The 10,081-nt window shown below is 35.6% G+C and overlaps 1 protein-coding gene across 1 annotated transcript; it reads right to left on the bottom strand.

The window, feature by feature from the left end:
- Positions 1–1,400: 1,400 nt before the first annotated feature.
- ZFAND5 (zinc finger, AN1-type domain 5) lies at positions 1,401–8,524 on the bottom strand. The gene is made up of 6 exons (XM_006765277.2): positions 8,425–8,524; positions 6,192–6,351; positions 5,662–5,773; positions 4,930–5,033; positions 2,543–2,668; positions 1,401–1,788 (listed from the first exon to the last, which is right to left on the bottom strand). Exons 1-6 carry the CDS (start codon positions 8,485–8,487, stop codon positions 1,640–1,642), a joined length of 714 nt encoding a protein of 237 aa, XP_006765340.1. The 5' UTR covers positions 8,488–8,524; the 3' UTR covers positions 1,401–1,639.
- Positions 8,525–10,081: the final 1,557 nt, after the last annotated feature.

Genomic DNA, 10,081 nt, shown 5'->3' with positions numbered 1-10,081 from the left:
ACCCAAAACAAGTAAAACAAAACTACACCTGTTTTTGTACAAATTGTCATGCCTAAAGTGTTATCTATAAAATAAAGAAAAAAGGGGGGGAGGGGTAACAGACCATAATTGTTCAAATTTCATTCCTTTTTCTTAAGTGCTAAGACTTTTAAGATCCTAAAATAGCCTAATCATTTCTTCAAAAACAGTTGTTGCCTATTATGTACCATACTTTATATTTTACAAAACTTATCTCATGGTTCTCACCTGAACATGTTGAGAAGGCAATGAAAAAAAAACAACAGCCATGCAAAGTCTACATATGCAACTAAAGAGTTGAATTTGAAACATTTTCTAATCACCCCCCTATAGGATTTCTAACTATGGCTTAAAAACCCAATGAACAAGTGGAAGTTTCCCTCTGTACATGGCTTTTATTATTTACATAATACAATATAGCATCAATGCTGGGTAGCATGATTATGTGCAATACATAAATATGAACTATCTGTACACATCTGCAAATCTAACTCAGAACTAAGGTACAAAGATTTGAAAGCAAAATTGAGTGCTTTAAGAACAAAAGTAAAACTAAGACTGAACACAGCAATAAATCAGAAGTAGTGCCTCGTGTACATACTTAACTATTTACAGATGAAAACAGGCATTACCACAACACTAATCTAACTATACTCATTTATATATAAAAAACACAAGTTTCATATATCACAGAAAACCTTCCATTATAACACAGAAGTGATATTACCAGACAAGCATCAATGAAGTATACTGCCTCTTCTAGTTGTTATTGTACAATGCTGTAAATAATGCAGCCCATGCAACACACCCAAGAACACTAGTCCTATACCCAAGTACAATTAATATGATAAAGCAGCCCTCTGCAAGTGGTGCTGGATACCACTAAGAAGTCTACTGCAGCCATGTTGGTTATGATTTTCCATGCAGAAGGGTACAGTTACATTAACTGAAGTCTTTTTTAAAAACTCTAAACATTCTTTCTTCAACCAAAACATTCAACAAAAGATGCACACGTTGAAATGTTTACCTTTCACAGAATGTCTTTGCCAGCTTTTAGGCCAATTAGCCATGCTTACATATGGCATCAAATACTGGTTTCATGGAAAGTTCTGATCCTCTTTTATCACCTTCTTCCTGCTTCCAAAGAACATGTTGTGAAAATTAACAGTGAAGTTTAACTATGGTAGAAGTAGACTGCCAGTCCTTTTCTGGTGTACCATTTTTTTTTAGAAAAATACAGGCACATTAACACTAGCCAAAGATTATACCTTGATACATTCCCAAGAGGCAGATATGCTGCAAACATGCAGAGATTTCATGTTTTGTTTGGCACGTGGGAGCTAAATTTTGTCCCTGTTATCTGTGAAATTCAATTTGATATGCAGATTTCCATCCAATTTTATTCAAGGGAGGGCATATACATTTTGTAGGGCTGTATCTATCCAATTCTGCCTGTAACAAACACCCAAACATCCTAAAATATCAATTATAAGACAGACAAGTAGTATAAAGTAAAACTCTGGAGAACATCAAAGGAAAATGGCCATGCATCTGCTCTTTAATGTTTTCCTACGATATATTAAAATAAAAACAAAGTTTCAGTCTCTTCACAAGTAGTAATTTATATTCTCTGGATTTTTTCAGCCACAACAACTGGATTCTCTTTTCTGATTTTTGCTGCAGCTTCTGCTTTGTAATCATATGGACAGTTGTGCTTGTCAGAGTAACGGTGAAGTCCACAAAACAAATTTCCACATCGGCAGTCAAACCCTGTACACACAAGAGGAAGCAGAGTCACTTGGGAACTTGTAGTAATTAAAAGGAAAAGAAAAAAGACTTACTCACTATAGAAAAGGAACCATCTTTCATGGCTCTTTGCAACAAGACAAAGTCTGTCACTTCAAATTGTGAAACAGCTTTTAAACCACCTTTGACATGGTGAGAAATTCAAATAACTATTCTTCCACAAACTCCCATAGATATCACACAGGGTAGAAATTACACAAGCTCTGGAATCAGAATGACCTGGATTTAAATCCTCCTTCTACTGTATGTTAACTAGGTAGTTTCATGTGAAAACAAGGGAAAGACAACCAATTAAAGAAAACTAAAAAGTATCTAGAATATTTTGTGCCTGGCTCAAAGTAGGCATTTAGTTCCACTTCCTTTTTCACGGGAGAACAAAGGAAAGAATCAAAAGGAATGTATTTTTATCAATCCAATAAAGGAAAGTAATTCATAAGGCCTCAAGTTAAAGGATTTCATGTGATTAGGGAGACAAATGGAAATCAAACTAAACTTCCTTCCACTATCCCCCTTTGTAGTCCATTCCACAAGCTTTCTATTACTGAAAGTTGGGATCCTGAAATTTCACAATAATTATTTTGCCATTAAAACAAGTGCTTTATTATCTCTGGAAGATTTTATTTTATGTGTTAAGACCAATCAGCCCCTTATGAAGAGACCAGGAGCTCCTTGTTGAACCCTAGCTGTAAAATATACAGTCTATTATATTGTTTAATACCTGTAAGGCCAACTTTCTTTCTGCACATGAAACATCTATTCTTCTTTGGTTTGGGTAACTCAGGAGCTTTTTCTTCACTTTGAGAAGTACTAGGTTGAGAAACTGATGAACTGGGCTGAGTAACAACTGAAAAACAAGGGTACAAATTAGAAATTTGTCAAGAGTTCACTGACTGCTAATGAACCAATTAGCTAAGCTGAAAAAAATAAACACACCTATGACTTTTTACTTTTATATCAGAACTTTCAAATGTAAGAATTTCTTGCCAATCAACATACTACTTGTTCTGCTGAATTTTCTAAAATTATCACCCCACTCAAATTCCTTCTAAACTCTAAGCAGCTATTACTAAGAAATAAAACCCCAATTCTAAAAGTTTTTAAAGATCTAAGAGATGTTGGCCACATGCTGTTTTTCCATGTTGCAATTGCCTACATATAAACGTTTTAATTAGGGCTGCTGAAATTCATTACTACTAAGTAAATAGAGTTAGCAACTTCTGAGGTACTTGACTATAAAAATGTCCATTTGGTTTTAAACTTACAGGAAAAAGAAAGATTGTGTAGGTAAAACCAGCAAATTTTGACAAGTGAAGCCCAAATCATTAATCACTATCTTCTGATCCTAAAATGTCACATTATTTTGCCATTATAATAAGTGTTTTAGTGTCTTCTTCAGAAGATCTGGAAGATTTTTTTTTAAGTTTCTTTTGAAAGATTAACAAACATCGTCTTTAGGACAATATAAGTACTTGTGCAGTTTTGACTTCAGACTTAAGGATTTTATAGACAAAACTAAAAAAAATTTTTTATTTTCATTAAAAGTCCACTTGTCTACATGAAATCAACAGAATTTGTCAGTATGAAAGTAAAACTGCAGATTACTGGAGTTAAGCCCATATTACTACCACTAGTCATTTACCAAATCTAATTATACCTTTATAAAATTCAACTACATTAGAAGCACTGTAAACTGAGTTTTAATATTAATCCAAACCCCAACAATAGCAAATTAATGTATGCGATGCTAAAAATACTGCCTAAATAGGCCAGCACCAATGCTAGTAGCAGTAAGTCCGAACTCTAGAGACAAGCCAATTGGTACAACTTATTCTAAAAATTCTCCCCAAATTCATAACACATTTGCATTAGTAATTTATTCAATGAGATTAATAGATTAACAGAATATTCCACCTATTACTTATTCCTAACAATCTACTATGACAACCTCAATATAATTTTTCCTGATGGTATGACAATAGTTTGGGGGTGGGGAAGAGTGACAGCCATTTCCTTGGCCACACCTGAAAACTAAACAGTGGTTCTGTAAAGATACGAAGGGATTAAAAAAAAAAAGATAGAAAAAGGCAGAGAAACCGTGAACTACAGAATTCCTACAAAGAGAGAATAAATACAAATCTAACCCAGAAGAGTACTGTTTCAAGGCCAGACTAATTTGTTTAAAACACATCCCTCCGCCTTAAAAGCCACACACACACACACAAATTTGGTTTGCTTTTTCAGGATGGAACTCATTTCAAAATATCAAATATGGATTCACTTGCCCAACTTATAAATTTTCACCTTAACTTTATAAATTAAGATTGATGTAGTTCACATAAGCTTGTGATGTTAGAAAAAGCTAGGCTACAAAACAGATTATGTATCCACTGACATTATTTCCATACAATAAATTTTATATTGTGTTCAATCAACACTACTAGGAAATAATGAATTGATAAAAAATGAAATAAGTGAACTATGATATACATAGATTCTTGTTCTAGGCCTAGCACAGGTAATTCACACAAGTCAGTCTTCTGGCTAGTACATTTAGAGTACTCATGGTTGCTGAATAAGTTAAGCACTGACTCAAAATCACTAAAGAAAACAAAAAATGCCTTTCCATACTGAGTTTTAAACTCTCACAAAATATGGGATCCTACACTTCAATTTGAAAGTTTTTGTTTAATATGTTCTATTGCTTGAGTATTTTCTACAATATTGACAGTATCAAGACTGAATAGCTACTGTTTTTGACCTAAAATTTTCCAGCTTTGAAATTTAATCTACATAATTTTTTCCAAGTTTATGAACAATGACTTCTCTAATGATTTAGATACTTTTAAAATATGACAGTAATACATTATTTTAAGTTCATTAAATTCTTAATGTTACTGGTGTGGGGGATGGTGGGGGGTGGGCAGAGAAGAAAGAAGAGAATAGAATGATTATTTTATACTCTCTAAAGAGAGTGGTTCTTGCTTGGCCTGTATTTTTTGGCTCTCTCCCTCTTTGGTCCTTCAATGGGAAGGAACAAATCCCCCCACCAACCCTATCTCACACTACCGAGTCCAGAACTGAACTAGTATTAAACAAAAAGCATACCTGGCTCTGACACCTCTGTTTTCGGGGTAGTTATTTTGTCCTCTCTTGAAATGCTCATTTCTGTCATTTGCTGAGTTACAGGCAAGGCAGCCACAGGCACATTTCTATTTGAGTTCAAGCAAACATTTTTAAAGATGTTAAGGGTACTTCTTCGTGAGGTAAGTTGTCAGTTCAACTTCAAATTATATATTATTTCCAACATATTCAAATGGAGCTAAATAATCTAAAATTTTAAAATACTGGATGCTCAGCAAAAATGGTTGAGAATAAAGCAAGCAGTTTGATAAATAGCTCATTTCAAGGCTGCATATCTGTATAAGTCACAATGTTTTATTTTAGCCAACTAAGAATTTTTAGCTGTGCCTGTAATCTGTTTAAGGGCAAAAGGGGGCAGTTTTGCCAAAATGCCTTGTGTGGCATTACACTAGTCTGCAGAGCCTTACTCCTACAACTTCTAAACCTCAATTACAAGGAAATAAAAGCACAGCATTCTCAACACAGCATCCTTGGTGGTGGTACAGAGTGCGTTATAATATACATCTTTACTCAATGACCTACAAGATCATACATTAAAGGATTTTGAAATCCCTGACTGCAACAGATGCAAAGCCAAGGGCATTTGATATATTAATATCCTTATTATATATGAATACATAATTATAATTGTATGGATAGCACAGATATCTTCATTTCCTCCTATTACCATAAAAACTCTGAAATGCTCAATCTTACCTTGATTTTTCAGATGTGCTGCCAGCAGCACCTTCACAGTTGTTTAAACTAGTGTCTGCTCTTTGCACAGATGCAGAATCTGAGGTAGGACTGTTGGAACCACTAGCTGTCCCTATTTAAAAAAAGAATTTGTAAGAAACAAAGCAATACTATACTCAGTATCAAGACTATTAATAAGTAACAAATACTTGCATTTAATTAAGTTAGTGATTTAAGCATTTTCATTGTGCTGCAGATTCCTACACTTGAGTATCCAAAAAATATATTAAAAAGTCATATCCAGTGAATATAAGTATGAAACAAAATCTCAAAGAGGAAAATGAAAAAGCTAGTCAAGATGCTTGTTGATCGTCACTCATTCCTGATGTAGTTATACCAAGTACTTGGGCTGTTGTTTTAATTTCAAGCTTTTCTCAGGTCTTTTCTCTTTGAGCTTTCAGCATTGATTCTTGGTCTTAAGCCCCAATTCTTGGCTCTATGTTTTCTGTTCACCAATTCTTCAAATGGGTTTTTCCTTGGAAACAACTTACCCATTGGGCTCATTCTGCCACTATTCTGCTGCCTCTGAAGATGCTCTTTGTAGCAAACAGAACACATTCCATTTGTCCTAGGATTCCCATAAAAGCCACATCCTGTACTACACAGCATGGGCCCTGGGGTCTGGTTAGTCTCCTGAGCCATATTTTTCTGCTATAAAGAAAACAAAAACAAAATTTTAGAAACTAGCATTTAACCAAAATAAAATCACTAAATTAGTATATGATGGCCCCTAGTTTTTCTAAACACCAAGTCTATTTAATTCCAAATTATAAAAAGTAGGGCAAGAAAAGTATGAATATTTTGCTGCCTTTATAAAACAAAAGGCATGAAAGGAATTGTTTTATAATAAAGCTTAATAAATAATGACCTATAATGACTTCACATATAATGGTAGGGCAAAAAGATTCTACATTTAAACATTAAAATGTTATTATTTCACTTTTTCAATTTCTGAAAAGGTTACTCTGCCTGATACCACAATTACACTTAAATCAATTTAGGCAACTGATATCCAAGTTCCTTTCTGCTCTCCTGCACATTGGTTAAACATATTTCAAATGAAACTTGCAAATGGGAAAAACCTACAGTCTTAATTACTGACACTTAAGATCTACTAGTGGTTCTTTAAATTAGTTGTATACTAGATGTAGCGCTAGAGTTTTCTTAAAACATCTGAACATACTTGGGCCCAACTATTAATCCAACAATTCTGCTACAGGGCTGACGGTAGTCAACTAGTAATTAAACAATTCTGCCGACTGAAATGAGAGCTGGTAGATGACCTAGCCTTTCCTGTTACCTTGGAATCAAAAAGTGAAGCTCTTAAGAATTCAGGGGGTCAGCTGCTTATGCTTTTATGTTCTACATTTGAGGTGTGAAATCTGGGTCTGAGTACTTTTAAAGTCAGTACCTAGAAACCTGCAATGCTCAAATGATCAGCCATAGATTTCTCAGCCAAAGACTAGCTCTTGAAACTTAACAAGTGCCTGTCTTCTTCATACCAGAAAATGAAATCTTTTCAAGCTCAATTCAATAAGGCAAAGAAAGTAAAGCAATATAAACACAAAACCTTTAGTAATAGTTAATAGTTAATGCTAGGTTACCAGAAAAACCTTTTTACAGAAAGCACACTCTTGCTTTTGCACAAGTCTTATTAAAATTAGCACAAATGTATAAAAAAATTAAAAATTAGCACAAATACAATATTTTGCCATATTTAGTGAATTTTCCTGAGTTAAAAGAAAAACACACACTATTAATATGTATGAATGTACAAAGCATACTTAACATTTAAAAATAAAACCCCCACCACAGATCATTTGCTCTAACTTATCACTCATTTAAATGTACCTTACTATTGATAATAAGATTACTTATGATTTATTAAGTTACAAACACTTCAAATAAGTGCAGGAAAGTACTTCAAGTTACAGCTTGCCATCTTCTGGAATTTTATATGGCTTTTTCCAACTACCACTTCTAGAATACACTCTTTAGGGAAATATTACAATGTCTTAATTATTAGCAATTTTTAACAAAATTATTTTTAAAAAAGGTGGAAGAGGAATAAAATTCTCTGGCCTGGCTGAAACCTGACAATTATACTCCCAGTTAAATAATAGTAACCTTTACTTTTGTTAGCAAAAAGACACCATTTTCAACCTTAAAAATATTTCAAGCCAATCAAACGTGTACGGAGAGTGACCAAGATCCTCAATTTACTTCAGACAACAGTATTAATTTAGGTGACACTGCCTCTTTAAATAGTAAGTGGAATTTAGCTGACTCATTTTGGAGCAGAGTAGTGTAAACATTTCAAAATCCCTTATGAAGTTTAATAAACACTTTCAGTTGTGTGTGTTTTTTATTTGAGCATATGTGCAAAAAATGCTTCCACTAATAAATTATGTATTTATTTGCATGCCCTCTACCCAAAATGTATGAAGCTTTATCCTAAAAAAACAAGTTGGGCCATTCCTTGAACCCAGTTTAAGAATTATGCTAGCTCACTTTCTATACAAACTTGCAGTGTCATCTGATAGTGGCTTTAAAAGCAAATTGGCCTAAATTTGAGCCAACAAACATTAACATTTGTCAATCTGATTCTTAAAATCTTTTTTATGTAAATAAAATGGAGGGGGGGGGATCTCATCCGTGATTTCATCCACTTGGACATGGAAAGTATTCCACTTTCCTTCTTCAGAAAGCACAAAACACATCTATCTTCAATTCACTATAGTCTTCAACTCTGAGACAACAGGGTATGTCTTCTAGATGGCTTCTCATCTTGTAGACTATTTCCCCCTAGAAAGCCAGCTTTTAAATGCCATCACATGTGCACAGCTTGCCTTAATATTTCTCAGGAGCTTAGATCACATGGGCGGCGCTTCAGCCTGTCACAAGGCTGCAATGTGACAGGCTGAGCTGGATGGAGGATCTCACATAAAGCCTAGTCAACAGGGGCCTCTGAAATCAGCTTCTATTTATATCCCAGAGCCTGCCAACTCCTACACAACCCCAAAACCTAAGGATGCAGCCTTCATACATCTAATATAATAAGAAAACAAAACAAAAAGATCCCATTTAGGCTGCTATAGTTTTTCTCTAATATAGGGAGGGTTAGCCAACAATCTCAAACTCAATCGAGAAGATGCAGCAGGCATCATTAATCATTCTGAAGCCAAAATGGTCAGGGTTGTTTATAAAAACCAAGCACAGTGGAGAGAGCATCAAGGCAGAAAGAATACTTATGTTTAGTGGTATTTTTTGGGGGGGGGGCATAGGGGGAGCTTGCCATAAGGTACTATTGGTTTCCTCCTACTTGGCAATGTTTTAGAAAAATACAGTACCACTACTACTTAGTACCTTTAAAGTTGACAGAAACTTGAGCACTATGCGTCAGCTCTATCACGTATAAGTGCAATTTATTTTTCTTGTTTTGGCTTCTAATCCATAGCTTCAAAAAACAAACCAACAAAACTCCAAAACCTGGCATGCAACTGAAACTCTCCAGCCTCAAATGTAATTTAAAAAAAACAACCAAAAAGCTGTAAGAAATCTATGGAATTTAGACACGGTACAAGATGTTAAGAATGCCCACTCACCTGAAGTTGATACCTAAGTTCTAGCTAGCCTCACATCAACTTCTAACTAAGCCAGTGACCTTGGGCAAGTCCTCACTCTGCCTATCTCAGCTTCCTTTTTACCAAATGCAGTACATTAGTGTGATTTTAAAAGGCTCCTTTCCAAGCTAATACCGGGCCTCGACACAGAAAATAAGGGAAAACTAGAAACAAATCCCTTTCCAGGGCCATTTAAAGAAAAAACTTTCAAGGTAAGATTGCAGTGCTTTCCCTAGTGAAGTTCTAAAATCCTACTTTTTAAAAATGAAGTTTCAGATTTATTTTTTTTTGTAGATTACCCGAATGCCTGGTTTAAGAACAGGGGCTCCGTGACCTATACTACTTTGCACTTCTATGTCCTTAGACCAGATTCTTAGGAGGCATTCCATCAGTAAAAAGATAACCCGGGCCTTTCCCAAAAACACAACTCCACGGAGAAGGGAGCAGAGAATTTCACGGTCACCAGCCTAAATGCACGAGACAAAGGGAAAGGTGCTCCATTTCCTTCATGAAAAGGGATCCTGGGCGAGACGTGCCAGCGACGCTGGGAAAACTACAGCCCAAGGACAGAGATGCCCCCTCCCCCACGTTCCAGCGGGTTTCCGAGCAAGTTGGGGTCCCACGGGCCTCGCACCCTAGGCCAAGCTCGGGCCTCGCTCAGGAAAAGCCCAACGGGGCCTTCTCCAAAAACTACTGAGTCATGCACAACGGCAGCTCCGCAGGACCGGCCGGCCCCTCGCCCGGCGGGCCCCCACCGA

The sequence above is a fragment of the Myotis davidii genome, unplaced genomic scaffold (genome assembly GCF_000327345.1).
Source record: "Myotis davidii unplaced genomic scaffold, ASM32734v1 scaffold616, whole genome shotgun sequence".
Lineage (NCBI taxonomy): Eukaryota > Metazoa > Chordata > Mammalia > Chiroptera > Vespertilionidae > Myotis > Myotis davidii.
Note: the sequence above shows the minus strand (reverse complement) of the source record. Positions and strands in the feature narration are given on the sequence as shown.